At 42.4% G+C, this 20917-nt stretch overlaps 1 protein-coding gene across 3 annotated transcripts in view; it reads right to left on the bottom strand.

Annotated features, from left to right (window-relative positions):
* Nucleotides 1–20917, bottom strand: part of NRG2 (neuregulin 2) — a 259760-nt gene that overhangs the window by 65493 nt on the left and 173350 nt on the right. For all 3 annotated transcript variants that reach the window (XM_070746955.1, XM_070746957.1, XM_070746956.1), the window contains one exon: nucleotides 8561–8732. In XM_070746955.1, the coding sequence (XP_070603056.1) occupies nucleotides 8561–8732 (172 nt within the window). The remainder of the gene's footprint in view (nucleotides 1–8560; nucleotides 8733–20917) is intronic.

Raw genomic sequence — 20917 nt, 5'->3', positions numbered from 1 at the left:
CTACTGACATGGGATCTACCTCCTGGATCACTAAAGATAACACTGTTTAACAGAATTAATCCTGTAGATTCATATTGGCTCAGAAGACATCATGGAAGATGGAAGAAGACAGTTTCTCAAACAAATCTCAAAGAAGAACATATAATAAATCAGTATCAAGTGTCAAAGGGCAAGGACGGATACCGTTCCTTAATCCAGAATGTCAGGAAAATATAAGAAAATAACAATGGAAGAGACTTATTAAATAACATTTTTGAACAATAGACCCAAAAGTTAATTTTAAGAGTATCTGAAAAAGAAAGTTTCCATGCAAATGGTTATCCCATATAGCAATAACAATAGTATTTAGACTTATATACCGCTTCACAGCCATACAGCCTTGTCTAAGCAAGTTACAGAGAGTAAGCATATTGCCTCCAATAAACTGGATCCTCATTTTACTGACCTTGGAAGGATGGAAGGCTGAGTCAACCTTGAGCCTACTGAGATTCAATCTGCCAAATTGCTGGCAGCCAGTGATCAGCAGAAGTAGCTTGCAGTGCTGCACTCTATCCACTGCACCACCAAGAGTCTTTATCTTCTTTAAAACTTCCAGTTTGGAGTATTCACAACTTCTGGAGGCAACTTGTTCCACTGATTAATTGTTCTAACTGTCAGGAAAATTCTCCTTAGCTCAAGGATGCTTCTCTCCTTGATTAGTTTCCAACCATTGCTTCTTGTTCTGCCCCCAGGAACTTTGGACAATACCTTGACTCCTCTTTGTGGCAGCCCCTTAGATATTGGAACACTGTTATCATGTCAGTCTAGTCCTTCTTTCATACCCAGTTCCTGCAACTGTTCTTCATATATTTTAGCCTCCAGTCCTCTAATCATCTTTGTTGCACTTCTCCGCACTCTTTCTAGAGTCTCCACATCTTTTTTACTTCATGGCGACCAAAACTGGATGCAATATTCCAAGTGTGATCTTACCAAGGCCTTATAAAGTGGTATTAACACTTCAGGTGATCCTGATTCTTTCCCTCTTGTTTATGCAGTCTAGAACTGAGTTGGCTGCTGCACACTGCTGGCTCATATTTAAATGGTTGTCCACTAGGACTCCAAGATCCCTCTCACAGTTACTACTATTGAAAAAGGTATCACATATACTTGTTGTGGCCTGCCAGTAGAGCTGGTGGCAGACACGAACAATGGGGAAGTTGGGGAGGAACATGGGCCAGTTCTGGAGTTTGGGGGAGGCTCTGATGAGTACTCTGCATCAGAGGCAGAGAGGGGCAGGGCTATCTGACAGTTATCAGCTACCTTCAACTCCAGAAGAACAACTAAAGCCTGTTCTGCATGCACACAGCTGTCAGCAGAAGGGAATAATTAAGGAACAGGGGTCAGCTCAGGAGTAAAGACACAAGTGGATGCTGAAAGGTCCCTCCCAAAGGGAATAAATAGGAGCAAAAGGGGAGTGGTGTTTGCAAGAGACAATTAGTTCATTTATTAGTGTGAAAAATTGCTTATCTGAGTGCGGGCCTTTACAGAGATTCCTTGCCAAGTATTCCATTGTATAGTATTGCACCTGGAAGCTATCAGCCTGGCAACTATCCAAGGGCTGATAAGGTGTGTTGTTGCAATTCACCCTTAAAAGGCTTATTGCCAGGACTTTTCTTTATGTGAATGCTAGGAATTCACATTAGCCAAATAAAAAGGGTTTTGTTTCATGACAAGGAGTCTGTTTTGTGACTTTGTGAAACATAGGTCAGAAAAATACTATACCTGTGCATTTTGTTTTTATTGCCTAAATAGAGAACCTTACTTTTTTCACCATTGAATTTCATTTTGTTAGATAGCGCCCAAGTCTGTCAAGATCCTCCTGTAAGTCTATCTTCTGGAATGTTGTTCTTCTAGCTTGGTGTCTTCTTCCTAGCTTGGTGTCATCTGCAATTTTGATAAGTTCCCCATCTACACCCTCATCCAGATCATTGATGAAGTTGTTGAGAATACTGGGCCTAAAATAGCCTTGGGGTACTCCACTGCATACTTCCCTCCATGTAGATGCAGTTCAATTGACGACTACACATTGAGTGTGGTTGGTAAACCAGTTACAAATTAATCTGATGGTGATGCTGTCTAACCCACAATTTTCTATTTTATCTAGAAGTACAGTAGGTTTGGTCTACTTTATCAAATGCCTTGCTGAAGTCCAAGTAAATGATATATGTCAGAGTATATTCATTAACTGGAATAGGTCATAGCAACAGGTCAGCCAACAACAACAATTTGGAAACTGAAACAATATGTATGTATGAGTGCATGGAACACCGTTCCACTGTCAGAAATGGAGCTGCCCGCAGGACCTACACCACTCCAGGACCTTGAAATGCTTCTTACAAAGCCACTCCTTCATTGCCCTGGCAGTGTGTTTGGGATCATTGTCATGCTGAAAGACCCAGCCACATTTCATCTTCAGTGCCCTTGCTGATGGAAGGTGGTTTGTACGCAAAATCTCACAATATAGGGCCCCATTCATTCTTTGATGTACACGGATCACTCATCCTGGTCCTTTTCCAGAAAAACAGCCCCAAAGCATGATGTTGCCACCTCCATGCTTCACAGTAGATATGGTGTTCTTTGGATGCAACTTAGCATTCTTTCTCCTCCAAACACGATGGGTTGTGTTTCTTTCAAACAGTTCTACTTTGGTTTCATATGACATTCTCCCAATACTCTTCTGGATCATCCTAATGCTCTCTAGCAAACTTCAGATGGCCCCGGACATGTACTGGCTTAAGCAGGGGGGCACATCTGGCACTGCAGGATCGGAATCCCTAGCAGTGTAGTGTGTTACTGATGGTAGCCTTTGTTATGTTGGTCCCAGCTCTCTGAAGATCATTCACTAAGTCCCCCCATGTAGTTCTGAGATTTTTGCTCACCGTTCTTGTAACCATTTTGACTCCACGGGATGAGATCTTGCATGGAGCCCCAGATCGAGGGAGATTATCAGTGGTTTTATATATCTTCCATTTTCTAATTATTGCTCCCAGAGTTGATTTCTTCACACCAAGCTGCTTGCCTATTTCAGATTCAGTCTTCCCAGTCTGGTGCAGGGCTACAATTTTGTTTCTGGTGTCCTTCGACAGCTCTTTGGTCTTCAACATAGTGGAGTTTGGAGTGTGACCATTTGAGGTGGACAGGTGACTTTTATACTGATAACAAGTTCAAACAGGTGCCATTACTATAGGTAATGGGTGGAGGACAGAGGACCCTCTTAAAGAAGAGATTACAGGTCTGTCAGACCCAGAAATATTGCTTGTTCATAGGTGACTAAATACTTATTTTCCACCATAATTTGCAAATAAATTCATTAAAAATCAGACAATGTGATTTTCTGGATGTGGTTTCTCATGTTGTCTCTCATAGTTGAAGTCTATCTAGGATGTCAATTACAGGCCTCTCTCATCTTTTTAAGTGGCAGAACTTGCACAACTGGTGTTTGACTAAATAATTTTTTCTCCCACTGTATATATGAGTAATGTTGTATCTTTGTCAAAGAATGCAATAAGGCTAGTCTGGCATGGTCAGTTTTTGAAAAACCCATGTTGGCTTTGGAGTATTACGTTGTATACTTCTAGGTGTTCGCTGATTCATTGCTGGATTATCTTTTCCAGAATCTTCCCTGGTATTAAAGTCAGGCTGATAGGCCTGTAATTTCCTGGATCTATTTCCCCCCCCCCTTTTTTTGAAGATGGGAACTATATCAATTTTTTTCCAGTCCTCTGGCAGTTCCCTGTTGCTCCAGGATCTTTGAAAGATATAAATAACCATGAGGATATTTCAATGGTAATTTGAAATATGATCATGTCACTTTTTTCAGTGCCTTTGTAATTTTGAATGGTCAATAAACTATTGTAAGTCGATGACTACTTGTATAGTTTTATTGTTCTTAATATATTAATATATTCATATTTTTTTCTTTTCTATTTTTTTCTTTTTTCTTTTCTGCACTCTATTTTTTCTTTTTATTCTTTTAGTTTTTATTATAGTTTTAATTTTTCATAAAATTTAGTTTAAAAAAAGCAAAACAAAAAAAGAAAATGATTTTTATGAGAATTGGGGAATCCAAGGCAACTAATAAGTTAAGGCAGCAATAGTTATCAAAAGTAATAACTGGCAATGGAGAGAAATAAGAATGTATCCTCTAAAATGGGATTATAGAATAACAGAAATATTTGTAAGGAAGAAATATTGACCAAGTCAATTAAAAAAAGGATTATAGACAAGAACAGCTATCTAATAGTGAACCAGAGGATTCATAGAACCCTGACTTTAAACTGAAAGAGAAGAACTGGTCAAAGTCCTATTTCAATAAACATGGAAGAAAACGATGTGGTTGGAAAAGATTGTGATTTACAGTATATAGAGTACCTATTGTAAAGAAAGGAAATTTGGAAATGATTATCAAATAATTGCATAAATTCCCCATAGAAGTAAACATTTGTTTATGATGAGGGAGAGGCGGAGGAGGTGTGAAAAATTCAGAAACAGTGGAGGGACACAAAATTAAACAGCTAATATAAGATAGAGAAAACAAGAGAATATCATAGAATCATAGGGCTGGAAGAGACCTTAAGGGGTCTTCTATTCCAAACCACTGCTGGAGGTAGGAGTCCTTATTCCAGAACTATCTTTGATTTTTTTTTAATTACACAGCTATGGTGGTGTTCAACATTACAACGTGGTTTTTCCATTGCCCTGCTTTGTCATGTTGCTCTTACATCCACTTTGAAACATGCTAGCTGAAGGGCAAAGTGAACTCAACTTTCCAATTCAGAAATAATGAGAAGAGCTTTTGGTGCAATTAATTACTTTTGCTGATTGGGAGCAGGAGAAAAGAGGAAGGCAGAAAAAATATAACATATGAACTCTGATAAGCAAATCTATGAGTGAAAATCATCTCTTTTAAGGATATAATATTAATACAGTGATCTCTCGGTTAGCGCGGGGGTTACGTTCCAAGACCTCCCGCGCTAACCGATTTCCGCGTTATATTGGATGCGGAAGTAAAACCACCATCTGCGCATGTGCGCCATTTTTTTCATGGCCGCACATGCGCAGATGGTGGAGTTTGCGTGTGGGCGGCGGGGAAGACCAAGGGGAGGTTCCTTCAGCCGCCCAACAGCTGATCTGCTCCGCAGCGCGGAAGCAGCGAGGAGCCGAAGATGGGGTAAAGGCAAAGGGGAAACCCCATCTTCGGCTCCTCGCTGCTGCCGCGCTGCGGAGCGGATCAGGTGTTGGGCGGCTGAAGGAACTGAATGTCCCTTGGTCTTCCCGCTTGCCGCTTGCCAGTCCACACACGCCCCCCTGGATGAGCCGGCCACAGGGGCGAGGGGTGGGGATGAAGGGGCAGGACTTCCCGGGCGGAAGGCATGCTCGGCTCTGCCGCTCCAGCCCCTTTCGGCCGAGCAGCCAGGGAAGTCGAGCCAGGCATGGCGGCGGCCTGCGCCGATGTTCCCCGCTGCGACGGAAGGCAGTCGCTTGGCTAGGGAGGCTCGGCCGAAAGCGGCTGGAGCGGCAGAGCCGAGCACGCCTTCCGCCCGGGAAGTCCTGCCCCTTCATCCCCACCCCTCGCCCCTGTGGTCGGCGGGAATGAAAGGGCAGGACTCCCTGGGTGGAAGGCGTGCTCGGCTCTGCTGCTCCAGCCGCTTTCGGCCGAGCCTCCCTAGCCAAGCGACTGCCTTCCGTCGCAGCGGGGAACATCGGCGCAGGCCGCCGCCACGCCTGGCTCGACTTCCCTGGCTGCTTGGCCGGGGAGGCTCGGCCGAAAGCGGCTGGAGCCGAGCACGCCTTCCACCCAGCGATTGTTCCGCTGCCGCCAGCATGGCCTGGCTGGCAGCGGAAAATGTAACGGAGCCCACGGGGGATTCGCCTTCCTCCCACCCGCAGCCGAGACTGATTGTGGGCTCCTTCGCAACCTCGGAGAGCTTCCGGGGCAGGGAGGAAAGCGAATGCCACGGGGCTGGGCTCGGCTCCCCCCCTTACCAGCCCCGCCGCGGAAGGCTCCATTCTGTTCCCTGCCGGCCCGATTGAGCGGCCGGCGGTCTCCATTCAGGGAACAGAATAAAAAAAAATTTTTTAAAAAAAAAAAATTTAAAAAAAAAAAAAATTTTTTTTTAAATAATATTTTAATATTTTATTTTTTAAATAATATTTTTTGAAAAACCGCGTTGCAGCGTTTCGCGCTAATCGAGAACGCGCAAGTCGAGGGACCACTGTATTTCTACAGTTGTTTATCAATGTATCATTCTTTTCCCCTTGGAAATTAAAATAAGCTAAATAGCATTTCAGTACACACATTTTTAAATTTGTGTAGAAAAGTTTTCCAATCACTGAAGAGCTAGAAACTTAAAAGTTTCAAGTGTTGCTAGATTTTACTAGCTTTCACTTTAATATTACTGATTTCAGTTTTTCCTTCCAAGATTTACATTTATAACACTGTCATCTTACTAAATTTGAAAATATTATGATATTAGCCTTGATTTTTTTTAAAAATGGAGGGTCTTGAATATATTTTCTGGAGCAATCATGGTGACTGTGGGTAGCCTATTAGCCACCCCTCACTTATATGATGGTCTACAACAGTTTTAATGGTGAAGCCACATCCCACATTAAGGAAAAGGGTGAAAACTGCAGATATAGATCATCTAAACTGAATAAGAAGCTTTCAATAATCTGACATTTTGGAGCACTGCAAAATGACAAATACTCAAGAGTTATCTAAATTTTCCCCAAAAAATGCCAGGTGGGGAGAACAGGGAACAAATATATACAAGAAAGTTTCCCTTTAGAATAGAATAGAATAGGTTTATTGGCCAAGTGTGATTGGACACACAAGGAATTTGTCTTTGGTGCATATGCTCTCAGTGCACATAAAAGAAAATATACATTTGTCAAGAATCATGAGGCACCACACATAATGATTGTCATTTAATCACAAGTGATGGTCCCTCAGAAGCTTTCCAATCACTCTCCTTATAAGAAATCTAAATTCCAAATTCCTGTAGGAAATCACTGGGAGATTTTATGATTCAGATTCAAATCAGACTATATGCTTAAATAATGCTCTGCAGAAAAGACCCTTTAATTCTGTCCAAACCATCCAAAACCCTACTCACATTTCTTTTAAAAAAAATTGCCAGATTCAGATCTGCAATATCTAAAAGATAACTGCCAGTATGTGGATAATTTTTATCTATATACAGAAATAAATTATATACTGTAATTAGTTTTTTTTAAAAAAAAAATCCAGAAGGGTTAACTTTCCACATATTGGATGTTTTAATACGTTCTGAGATGTCGGTTATCTATTTCTGCAGGTTTCATTCTATTCTGTTGATTTTTTAAACATCCAAAATAATTTGAGGTTTTTGTATCAGGAGCACAAATTCTGTCAAACAATGTTGGACAGAGCCATATTAGAGCTAGTTTCTTGAACTACAGTACAGTTGGCCAATGAACCTACTTGAGCTACAGTTAAAATACTGACTGCATGAAACCAAGTCTTGCACAATGTATGAGCATTCATGGAACTGTCTCTACTCTACTCGGCCTCATATAGTGCTGGGAAGCCCGTTGGCCTTGTTTTTCTTACTTATTTTCATCAACTATAGTGGCCTGGCTTGATCTGAGAAGCTAGATGTTCAGTATTACAGAGAATTCAATGTTCATGGTCCATGTTGGTATCAACCAGAACTTTAAATAGAATTTAATTCTGTGGCATTGTATACCAAGAAATAGTAATAGTTAAATACCAATAAAAAGGGAAAGGATACCTCACTTCATTGGAGCTCCAAGGAAATACCCAATCAAAGGAAAAGCAGAAAGCAAAATGGTCCCTGTTTCTAAGAGATACTACTTGTTTCACTTAACCACCTAACAGATTTTTAGTCCTGTACAAAACCCATATAGATAACCAGTTTAGGCCATCTGGCTCTGTCTTCATCACACCAAAATTTAAGGTAGAGCACATGATCTATCCAGAGGACAAAATGAGAATGAGCATGCCATTACTCCTAATGCTAATAAATAATTGGCAATATGTCTGTCTCCTTTAACCATGTCTGATTAAATAAAACATTACAGCAAAAATAATTGAGTTTTCTTAACAGTGCTTTCCAATCTCAACATCTTTAAGCTGGGTAGAAGTCAACTCCCAGAATTCTCTAAAATTCTGCTTCAGACAGTTGACATAATCAAACTGATGGATTTCCCATTTTTTAAAGTTTTACCTTAGAACAGCCTTCCCCCACCTAGTGCTCTGCAGTTAAAATCTGGCTTAGATGTCTCCATCGAGTCGAACCTGCACCTTGAAATATTGAAATTAATAAATCCTCTGAGAATATTATGAACACATTCTTGCTCACAAACAAGAGTCATAATTATTTTGGATTAGGATTAAAAATATCACTTTACTTAGAAATTGACAATTCAGTCATTTTTATGACAACTATACCAATAATAATTATTTATCTACGATAACACATTTTTTAAAGATGAAAAAGAACCTGTTTTTACTTACTTTCCATTCCCATATTTTATTCTGATATCTTTGCTCTTTTTAATTTCTTTGCCATCTTTGAACCATTTGTAGGATGGCTGGGGATTTCCAACGCTTGCCTCACATTTCAAAGAAACCTTTGCTCCAACTTCTACATTTAGGCTCTTTAGTTTCTTGAGTTTTGGAGCCACGGCTGTGAATAGAAACAGAAAGACACAAAGTCAGTTTAATCAAGCCACCACCCCTCTTCAGTTCTGCATGCTCTTAGGAAATCAAGCCGAAGTCCTGGTAGCTAGATTTTCAAGGATTTTCCAGTTTCAATTGTGATTACGTGAAGCCAGTGATGAAGAGCTGATTCCTTGTTTATCCACTGTTCCCCACATCTATTATTGTCAAAAGAGAGAGAAGAACAGATGCTTTTGCATATGGAGCATTTTTTTCTTTGGCATCACAAGCGGCTTTGATTTCCCTTTCAGCAGCAGATCCCTCCATTTTCCTTCCACCATCTCCCTACTTGTCCCTTTGCATAAGAGAAACAAATGTGCATCTACATGAGATGCAAACAGACTATACAAATTCTCTTTCTCGGAAGACACTTCAGTCCTTGCTCTGATGCTGCTTTCATTTACTCATCCGCTACATTCCTTTCTTACCTCTGCTGCTGTTGGCAGCCATGCTGTTGATTCGACAGCCTGCACTGATCTGAATGGTAGCATTTTGCTATAAGAAGGGAAGAGGAGAGGAGGACTTTTTTCCTTTCAGTTCAGCCACAGTCACTGCAGATTTTTTTTTTACTGTTCATGTGCCTGTCTGTTCATTATGGGAATGTACTGTGCACTGGCTTCTCTGCGGCCAAATGGGAATACAAAGCAACGTATCTCCAGAGACAAAAAAAATGGGGAATAAGAAGGTCATTTAGTCTTTCAGAATGACAGTCTATACTGCCAAACACTAATAGCAAAGACTTAAAAGGAAAGTCTCCACAGGACAGAGGATAAGCAGGACAGAGACAGAGATAAGAATCTGGGCCACTAACCAAGCAATCCTCGTCATCAGATGCTCCATTGCTACTCTGACCTCAATTGGATGGTTTAGGACCAGAGGAATTTAACCCATTACATGCCACCAAAGAATAGCCAACATGTGGTCACAGCAAATGCTCAACGCTTGTGGTGCAGTCACATCATATCAAACTCAGCAAGCTTCCCACTATATTCATTTATTAAAGTACCCTAACAATGCAATAATAATAATAATAATAATAACAACAACAACAACAACAACAACAATAATATCACATCCTCAGCGCCTGCAAGAAAATTGCACAGACAGACTACAAACAGAGGCACAACTACGTGGCCCAGATGCCACAACTACCACCTACAAGTGGTAAAGAACTGGTGGGATCATAAACTTGAGAAGGTAGTTGAAAACAAACATGCCAAAATACTTTGGGACTTTTGAAATCAAACTGACAGGGTTTTGAAACACTACACCGAACCTCGCAATTGTGGAAAAGAAAAAAGTATGGATCATTGATATCACCATACCAGGTGACAGCCGAATTGATGAAAAACAACAAGAAAACGTTAGCTGATATCATGATCTTAAAATCAAACTACGACGACTCTGGCATAAACCAGTACAGGTGGTCCCAGTAGTAATCGGCACACTAGGCGCTGTGCCAAAAGACCTCAACCAGCATTTGAAAACAATAAACATCGACAAAATCACAATCTGTCAGTTGCAAAAGGCCACCGTACTTGGATCTGTGAGCATCATAGAAAAATATATCACACACTCCTAGACCCTTGGGAAATGTTTGACTTGTGATATTGTGATACAAAATCCAGCATATAAATCTTGTTTGCTGTGTATTACTGTTTTTGTGAATACAACCACAGCAACAACAACAAAAATATAACAATCACAACTGCACTGTTTTCAGAAATTATTGTAAACATGAATGTAGATTTAGTTAGTCTACATCATCAATGCAATGCACCGCCTAAATATCATACATAATTAAGTAATTAAAATCATTGCAGTCTGTCCAGAACATTTGTGCTGGGTTATATCTGTAAAGAGATTTTGATAAATCTATTCATATAAGGAAGAAGTTTTAAAATGGCCAGTCTCCAACAGATAGAGCAGATGAGGCAAGCTCCCTGGGTACATGACCTAGTGCATGAAACTCTTCCTTGTTGCAGACCAGGTCTACCCAAATATGGGACAGAGCATACTACTTTCACCTTTCAGCCCCAATCTGGGAGCCTTCAGAGGCAGTCGCTTTCGTTACAAACTATTTTTGTGTTGAATTTTTCTTTGTCAGTAAAATATAAAAATTTGACAAGTTATACATGCATTTTCTTTTTTTTATTGAATTTTAAAACAAAAACAAAACACAAAGCAACAAAGACATTGAACTTAATATAAATTTACATTTACATTTCTGTTTCTTCGGTTTTCCCCTTTTTAAATAATTATTCTAATTCCTTTTTTCCTTCTATCCAATTATAAAGTTTCCCCCATATGGTGTAATGTTCTTTTTCTTGTTGGTTCTGTAGTTCTAGTCTCCGTTCCGACTTAACTATAGTTCATAAAATCATATACCAAAATGTCCTTCCAGTTAGTGACTACTTCACCTTCAACCGCAACAACACACAAGCACGTGACAGATTTAAACTAAATGTCAACCGCTCTAAACTAGACTGCAAAAAATAAGACTTCAGCAATAGAGTAATCAATGCCTGGACTGCATTACATGACTCTGGTTTCTACTCTTAACTCCAAAACCTTTAACCTTAGATTATCTACATTTGGCCTCTCCCCTTTCTAAATGGTTTGTAAGGGGTGTGCATAAGCGCACCATTGTGCCTACCGTCCCTGTCCTACTGTTTTATTATCTTCTATCATTACTTTTTATCATTACTTTTCTAATGTTTTTTTTATACAAATTACCATCCTATAATTGTTTGACAAACAAACAAACAAATTTACTCAATTTTGCACTAATATTTTCCTAATCACTATATCATCAGTTGGAATGTTTTCTTTTTTCCAGCTTTGTGTGAAAACCAATCTTGCCGCTTGTTAATATGTGTGTTATTAAGTAGTAATTTGCCTTTCTGCGTTGTCCTCTAATAACTCCTAAAAGATACATTTCAGGTTTTAATTCTATTTCATAATTTAAGATTTCTTTTAGCCAATTTTTAATCATAATCCACATTTTTTTCTTTCCGGGCACATCCACCACATGTGATAATACGTGCTACGTGCTGTTTTACATTTCCAACATTCACTGTTGATATTTGAACAAATTTTAGCTAATCTTGCCGGGGCATAATGCCTCTGGTAGAATATTTTATACACATTTTCTCTATATGGCTCCGATATTGTCGTAGCCTTTCCCAGTCTTCTAGCTGAATGGTGTAATCAAAGTTAGTCATCCAAGCTATCATGTTTTTCTTTACCGTTTCTTCTATATTTTTAAAATTTAACAAATAGTTATACATCCAAATTGGATAAATTTCCTATCTGGTCCTATTAAAAGTTTAGTTATTATCTATTATACATATTCCGAATTTTACTAAATCTCTCTTATACCTACTTTATATCTGAAAATATGATAGCCAATCAATCTCCTTCCCTTCATTCTTAAGTTCTTCCCTGGTCTTCAGGTGGCCTTCTGAATCTAGAAGCTCTTCATATGTTTTTATTTTTTGTTTGTCAATTATATTGGGATATATTTGGGCTTCTAGGGTAAATAACCATCTAGGTATTTCTACATTTTTTTCCCTTGTCTTTCTCCAATTTTCTAATAATGTGTTCCGTATCGCATGTGATTGGAATTGTGAATGTTTGATATTTCTTTTTTCCCATAAATGTGTGTGCCATCCCTCTTGTATATTGTGGTCTTCTATTGCTAAAGTTATATGCATTTTCTTTTGTGTGCCCAAAACAATTTGTACAACCTGATTCTATGCTAGATTCTTGACTGTTTATAGTCAAGCATTCTTATTTCAGTCATCAAACAGCAAAACAAAGATTTTTAAAAATAGGATTATAGCCATCCTTTTGAAATAGTAACGTAACATATGTACTATAAAAATTGACTAAAATTACATATCAAAGCAATTAAACATTCAAAATTTTAAATACAAGAATTAATATGATGAATATTTTTGTAGTTAAGTAAAGTTATAAATCTTATTTTATAATTTTATGTACTTTAACTAAAATTATAAATTTTATAACAAAGTAACAAAAAGAACTAACATGAAATATAAAATAAGTTTATCTTTAATACAACTATAAAAAGACATGTTTAAAATTAACATTGTGTCTAAAGATATAGTATAATGATACAGCAGAATCATCTATAAAGGAGTAGTAATGACTTATATAATAAAGAGTTTAAAAGTACAGTTGCAACTAGTCAGGGCTTCATTAATTGCAGTTGCAGTCCTCAGGAAGATTTCCTTGGGAGAGTAATTATTTCTCCTGGAAATAATAGTTGGTGTTAAATATATAATAACACAGAGTGGATTTGATTTAAATCAAGTCAATTTAAATCATGATTTAAATCACTAGTAAAAAAGTTTGATTTAAATCAACTTGATTTAAATTATAATTTTAAAAGAGCAATTGTCATCTCTGCCCCGCAGCGGCTCCTCTTCTAACCCGCTATTGACTCACTAACAGTCCCATTCATTTTAATGGGATGGTTGGCGATGCAGCAGTGACACAACAGGTTGAGAGATGTGGCAGATAGCAGGTGAGTGGATGCCCACTAAGAGGCGCTGCCACGATGGATCTGAAATGACAGATGCTCTTTAAATGTAAGGACTCATTCTTGCTGGTAGTTAGAATCTTTAATATTATTATTTGTAAACAAAATGGAGGTTTCCTATTTAGCTTGCAAACCTTGAATTCATTAAATGAGTTTACAAAAATTTAAATATTGCAGAATATACAGTCTTATGCTACATAATTAAGTTCCATTTCATGCTGTTTTAACTAAATTATTAATATATCTTAAAAAGTAAATTATCTTTAGATTTTTATTCCAAAAGCATTTTATTAAAATAAATGCGATAAAAATGAAAAAAAATACTAATTTAAAATTTTAAAACTCCGGTTTTTAATTTTTTTTTTTTTTAAAAAAAGTCTATCTGTAATAACATAAAAATTCCTGATCATGTTTCCTTTCCTGTTGAGTAAGATAAGGCACATATTGTTTGGGCCAATATTATTATTGGAAGCTTATAATGAAGCTTTTGAATATTTTTTTTCTCATTTTCTTTGTTGAGACTTGAATGTCTGTAATTTTGAAGGCTGGCAAAGATGCAAGTTATAATACTGGCTACTTGATAAACCTGGATGAAAAAAGTGCAACAGTGACATATACACTATCTTTCATGAGCCACCATGTAAAATTTGATTTTATAAAAGGTTAACAACCCTGTCATAAAATTGGCTTGCTAACGGATATTCTGCAAAAAAGCTGAAATCAGCAATGTTGGTTTTGTTGGCTGGGAAAGAGGCTTTTGATATAGTAGAATGGAAATTTTTGGAGCAATTGCTTGCCAAATCTAGATTTTCTTCTTTTTGCATTAATTGGATTGAAATAGGGTACTCATATCCTCTTTCATGGTAATTAAAAATAAAATATATCATCTATCAAAATAGATATGGATTTTTTCCAAAATGACTTTTACCATCCTTATTTTTAGCTTGATATTGAAATCACTGGCCATGATCCAATTGCAGGGTATTTGTGGTATAACAGCAGATGAAATCAAACTATTATTATATGCTGATTATTTATTTTATTTTATTTGTATGCCATCCAACTGCCTAGGAACTCTAGGCAACTCACAACCAAAAATAAAACATACAATAATATTAAAACCTCTAAAACTAATTTAAAACCAATTTATAGTGAGGAAAAAAGTATTTAGTCAGACACCAATTGTGCAAGTTTTCCCACTTAAAAAGATGAGAGAGGCCTGTAAGGTAGGTAGACCTCAACTATGACAGACAACATGAGAAACCACATCCAGAAAATCACATTGTCTGATTTTTAATGAATTTATTTGCAAATTATGGTGGAAAATGAGTATTTGGTCAATAACAAAAGTTCATCTCAATATTTTGTTATACTGTATATCCGTTGTTGGCAATGACACAGGTCAAACATTTTCTGTAAGTCCTCACAAGGTTGGCACACACTGTTGCTGGAATGTTGGCCCATTCTTCATTGCAGATCTCCCCAAAAGCAGTAATGGGGGAGGCATCAGGATTTTAGAGATGCTTAGATGGGACATGGGCAAAAAAGGTTGGGAACCACTGCCTTAGCTTACACTGTCAACTGTCAACCTCACCCCATTCCTAAGAGATCGGTAAGAGGCATGCATAAGTGCACCATTGTGCCTACTGTTACTATCTTACTGTCCTCATTTATCAGTACTTACTTTGTATATGTTTATGTTACATTACAAGCAATTGTGTTCTCTTCGCCGATGATGTAAAACTTTTCAACACCACCGATAACACAGCTACTCTCCAGAAAGACCTTGACTTTGTGTCCAAATGGTCAAACATTTGGCAAGTCCAAATTTCAACCAACAAATGCTCTGTCCTACACATTGGTAAAAAGAATCAGAACACCAAATACAAGCTGAATAAACAAGACCTTACAGACAACCCGCACTCCGTAAAAGACCTTGGAGTTCTCATATCAAATGACTTAAGTGCCAAAGCCCACTGCAACAACATCGGCAAAAAAGCTTCAAGAGTTGTTAACTTAATCCTACCTAGCTTCTGCTCCAGAAATCTTACACTACTAATTGGAGAATACAGAACTTTCACCAGACCAATCCTTGAATACAGCTCATCAGTCTGGAACCCACACCCCATTTTGGACATAAACACTCTAGAAAATGCCCAGAGATACTTTACCAGAAGAGCCCTTCACTCCTCCACTTGCAACCGAATACCCTACGAAACTAGACTTACAATCCTAGGTTTAGAAAGTTTAGAACTACATCGCCTTAAACATAATCTAAGGATAGCCCATAAAATCATATGCTACAATATCCTTCCTGTCAACGACTACTTCAGGTTCAACCACAACAACACACACACACATAACAGATACAAACTTAAAGTAAACCTCTCCAAACTTGGCTGCAGGAAACATGATTTTAGTAATCGAATAGTTGATGCATGGAACTCACTACCTGACTCTGTAGTATCATCTCCTAACCCCCAAAACTTTACCCTTAGATTATCCACTGTTGACCTCTCCCGATTCCTTAGAGGTCAGTAAGGGGTGTGCATAAGTGCACCAGTGTGCCTTCCGTCCCCTGTCCTAATGTTTCTTTTATTTTTTACTAGTACCATGCATATGAATATTATTATATCTAATGTTGCTTCTTTTTTTATTAGTAGTATCAGGTGTATTAATATTATTATATCTTTACATACCACCAATATGTACTTGTCAGAACAAATAAATAAAATAAATAAATAAATAAATATTTATACATAAACAAACAAATAAATAAAAAATAGATGTACTGGATATTCCAAGTTCTTATTCTATGTCTCCTAATACTCTTAAGTATCCAGCTTAATGTATAAAATAGCGCCAGCGGACTCACCCCGCTGGCGACGTTTGCAGGAGGGTCGGGGAGACACCGGACTCCTGGCGGCCACCATCTTGGATCTCGGCTGAAATCTCGCAAGGCGAGACTTCGGCCGAGAATCAGGCCAATCGTGGCCTGACTACTGACGTGTCCGGGCGGGGCTTGCTGGCCCTATTTAAGGGCGTGCAGGCCCGGGGTTAAGCCTGTCGCCCGGACTTCGTCAGGAGAGCAGACACTCGGCTGTCTGCTCTTGGAGCTTTTACGGCATCCGCGTGGTGACGGCCGTCGATTTAGAAGCCTCGTCGGAGGCTTGGGGGGCAGCGGCTCGTTGTCCTGGTGAAAGCCCTTCACCCATCCGAGGCCTGCGGTCTGCCCCTGTTCCATACAAAGCTCTCAGGCAGCAACCGTGCTTCGGCTGGTGTCCGTCGTGAGCCCCCCCCATTAACTTATCCCCTCGGGTCGGGGGGATTGCTAGGTGTCGCGGAGGGCGCTTTGTGTGTGTGGGGGTAATCGGTCGCGCGCTTCCCCCCTTGGTGACTTGGCTCGGCTTGCGGTCGCCATTTTGGGCGGCCTCATGGCGCGGCGTCCTTGAGGGACCTGGCTAGGGCTCCCGGTGGGGGAGCGATCGTTTTTTCCCATTGGGGGAGCGAGGAGGGTGGCGGGGGTCAGTTTGGGCTCCTTTTCGATAAGTAGCAGCCCTATTACTACCCCCCCCGCCTTCCTAGGCAGCAGTCTTCATTTTCTTTTGGGGCCGGGGCCTTTTTGGCTTTGGTTCCTGGTTCAAAAAATAGAAAAAGACACACACCTGAAATAAAATTGAATAAATAAATTCAGTCATACATACATACATAAATAAATAAAAAAATAATAATTAAAAATAATAATAATAATAAAAAATAAAAATAAAAAAACCCAAATCGGGATTGGATACTGTAGCCTGGAGGTTAATTCTCTGCCTTGCAAGGCAGAGGTTGCAGGTTCAAGTCCCAGTGTGGGTATGGCCAGTTGATAAGGCCAAAATAAGGTCGAAGTAGGTCTATCCTAGTGGTTGTCCAGCCCGGGCAGGTGGCGGCCTTGCCAGGCCCCGTGGGACTGGGTATACCCTGGGTGCCTTATTCACCTTTCGGGGCAGTTGAGGTCGCAACACATTCGACCTCCGTTGCACTCCTTCCTTGGCCCGGGCAGGCCTTTGTCCCACCGGGTTTCGGGGGTGAGTGCAATGGTTTAGGGTCTCCGGCGGGCACCTGTAATCAGGTGTGGTCCCCACCGGCGACAGCTGCCCTCCCTCGGGCTCCTGCGACGGCTTTTCCGTTGAGGCCCGGGGTATCTAGGGCGGGATGTTGGACCCTGCCAGCTTCGGCTGCTATGGCTCTGGCCCCAGTGATGGCTTACCCGTCGGGGCCTGGGGTGTTTAGTTTAGGAGCCTTTACGGTTTGCGCCGTCCCCAGTTTGGGGCTCCCATGCCGCTTTCGTTTGTCCTAGGCCTAAGACGGGGAAGGACAAGAAGAGTGGGGGTCAGGCGAAGCAGCCCCCGCCTGCTGGGCATACTGGGCCCCAGTACAATTAATCTTGTTGTTCTTAAGGGTTGGTTTAAAAAACTACCACCCTCGCGAGAGAGCGGATGCTCTTCTGCTAGGTTTCCTGCGGGGTTTTTAGGATCCCTTACAGGGGGGTTAGGAAGGTCTTCGTGTTTGACAACCTTAGACCGGTTGTGGGGCATGAAGACATTGTTAGGGGTAAAATAAAGAAGGAGGCCCGAACAGGTGAGTGGTGAATGTTGGTGGATTCACCACTTGTCTTTTCCAAAGGGGAGTCAGTGAATGATTTCATTCCTGACGAACTTTGTTCAGTCCGGTACGCATCCTTTGATGTGGCCGTGGCCATAGTTAGGAAGTGTGGGGTCGGAGCCCTTGTGGGTAAATGCGACATTAAGTCTGCATTCCGGCTCCTCCCATTCACCCAGACGACTTCGAGCTCTTGGGCTTCCACTTTGAGGGTGGTTTCTATGTAGACAGGGCTTTACCTATGGGCTGCTCTGTCTCATGCTCTCTTTTTGGGAGCTTTAGCACCTTCTTGGAGTGGGCGCTCAGGAGGAGCAGTGGTCTTGGTTCGGTCGTTCACTACCGTGATGGGGTCTTGATGGCGGGGCCTGCGCGTTCAGAGCGATGTTTTGCTCTGATACAGGACTTCGAAGCCCTTTGTGCTCAGTTGGGGGTGCCTCTAGCCCCTGAGAAGGCCGAGGGCCCAGCCACCAAGATTACCTGCCTTGGTATTGAATTGGACTCAGAGGAGAAATCTTCTAGATTGCCCCTAGATAAGTTGGTCAAGATCCGGGCTACGCTTGATCTTGTGTTGGGCTGCAGGAAGGTCACTCTTAGGCAGCTGCAGGAATTAGCGGGGATTTTGAATTTTGCCTGTCGGGTCGTGGTGCCTGGACGGGTTTTTTCTGAGGTTGTATAGTGCGATGTAGGGGCTACGTTTGCCCCATCATCGTACCCGCTTATGCACCGGGGTCAGGGCTGACCTCTGCGTATGGCGGGACTTTTTAGAGCATTTTAATGGGTTGTCATTTTGGAGGCACGAGCTTTTTTTGGGAAGCTGAGTTGCAGTTGTGTTCGGATGCTGCGGGGACTTGTGGCTTTGGGGTTGTGTTAGGTGACCAGTGGTGCTGGTCTGTCTGGCCTCTGGAACGGAGGGCCTCCCCCCTGGTAAGGACTTGACCTTTTAGAGCTCTTTCCCTTGGTAGTGGCCTTAGAGCCTTGGGGGGAGCAGTTCAGGGATGAGACTGTGCACTTTTGGTGCGACAACTTGGCAGTGGTCCATGTTGTGAATGCCCTGTCCTCTAAGAGCGACAGGGTCATGCGGCTTGTCCGCCATTTGGTGCACAGGGCCTTGTCTCTGAACGTTTTGTTTTTGGCTAGATATGTCCCCGGGTTGGATAACGGGATTGCTGTCGCCTGTCCCGTGGTCAGTTGTCCAGGTTTTTGGACCCTGGCCCCGTGGGCACATGCGTCGCCTGAGGCTTTTCCCGACCCCCTTGGAGCCTGGGTGGGCTCCCGGGCAGTGGAGAGTAGAGGCCTGCTGGGCTATGGCCCTCTCTGGGGTGCCTGGCACTCTGGGGGCTTAGCAGCTGGCAGGTAAAGAGTTTGGGGATTTCAGGCGGGATAAGGGTCACCCCTATAGTTGGCCTGTCCCAGTTGTATACCTGGCCATATTTCGCGTCCAGCTTAGGCAGCGTGGCCTTTCAGTTAGGACTATTAGGTCCAGGTTAGCTGGCCTCGCCTTTCGGTCTAAGGCGGGGGGGTTTACTGATTTTTCTGGTGACTTCTGCATTCGGAAGATGTGGGCGGGCTGGGAGAGGAGTCTCCTCCGATGCTCGTCATGCCCTGATGGTGCAGCAGCTGTCGCTGATTAGTCAGGCTTTGGACGGTCTGTGTGCCTCTCCGTACGAGGCCCGTCCTTTTAGGGCAGTGGCTTGTGTCAGGTTTGGTGGGGCCCTATGGGTTAGCAAGGCCAGGGCCGTATCGCAGGCTGACGAGTCACTCCGTGCCTTTCATTTCATCCCTTTAGTCTAGCTGGGTTCTAGTTTCAGGTTTTTTTGGACAGGCCAGAATTGATCCCGCCGGCTATGGAACGCTCGTTCCGTATCGGCGCTGCCACTAGCGCGGAATTACGGTTTCTCGATATGGAGGATTCGGGGAAGTCGTCCGCTGGCAGTCAGCGGCCTGTTTTAGGGTACGAACGGCCGGCTGAGGGTCTGGGGTGAGGGTTAGGCCAGGTTTACCTTTTAGCCCTCTTCTATGCAACCCCGTCAGGACGAGACCGACGGTGTTGCTCTGGGGTCATGGAGCATTTTTGGGATGGCCACTCAGCAACAAGTACCGCCGGGGGGGGGACCCAACTGTCATCGGCAGATGGGTCGTTGTCGTCTGGCTGGGGGAGAAGGGGTGTGCGGCGGGAAAGGTGTTTCTGCCGCTATGGCTGGGAGGGCGGCATCCCATTGCTGCGCCCAGGTGGTTCTGGGAGGGCGGCATCTCATTGCTGCGCCCAGATAGGGCTGGGAGGGCGGCATCCCATTGCTGCGCCCAGATGGTGCTGGGAGGGCGGCATTCCATTGCTGCGCCCAGTTGGTGCTGGGAGGGCGGCATCCCATTGCTGCGCCCAGTTGGTGTTGGGGGCGGCATCCCATTGCTGCGCCCAGATGTGTGCTGGGAGGGCAGCATCCCATTGCTGCGCCCAGATAGTGCTGGGAGGGCGGCATCCCATTGCTGCGCCCAGTTGGTGCTGGGAGGGCGGCATCCCATTGCTGCGCCCAGTGGGTGTTGGGGGCGGCATCCCATTGCTGCGCCCAGATGTTGTGCTGGGAGGGCGGGATCCCATTGCTGCGCCCAGATAGTGCTGGGAGGGCAGCATCCCTTGCTGCGCCCAGATGGTACTGGGAGGGCGGCATCCCATTGCTGCGCCCAGATGGTGCTGGGAGGGCAGCATCCCATTGCTGCGCCCAGATGGTCCTGGGAGGGCGGCATCCCTTTGCTGCGCCCAGGTGGTGGGTCTTGTACCTCGCTGGCAAGGACCAGTGTGGGCCTGGGGGTCTACTTTGGATCCGTCAGGCTCGCGAAGACCTGCGGTGGCTTCGCACTGTGGGGCCCACCACGCAAGTGGTGTGGTCTGGATCCTCCCGAGGATCACTTGGTGGGACGCCATTTTCCTTAGGGCCCTTCACTGG

Source organism: Erythrolamprus reginae, chromosome 3 (genome assembly GCF_031021105.1).
Source record: "Erythrolamprus reginae isolate rEryReg1 chromosome 3, rEryReg1.hap1, whole genome shotgun sequence".
In the NCBI taxonomy this organism is placed as follows: Eukaryota; Metazoa; Chordata; class Lepidosauria; order Squamata; family Dipsadidae; genus Erythrolamprus; species Erythrolamprus reginae.
Note: the sequence above shows the minus strand (reverse complement) of the source record. Positions and strands in the feature narration are given on the sequence as shown.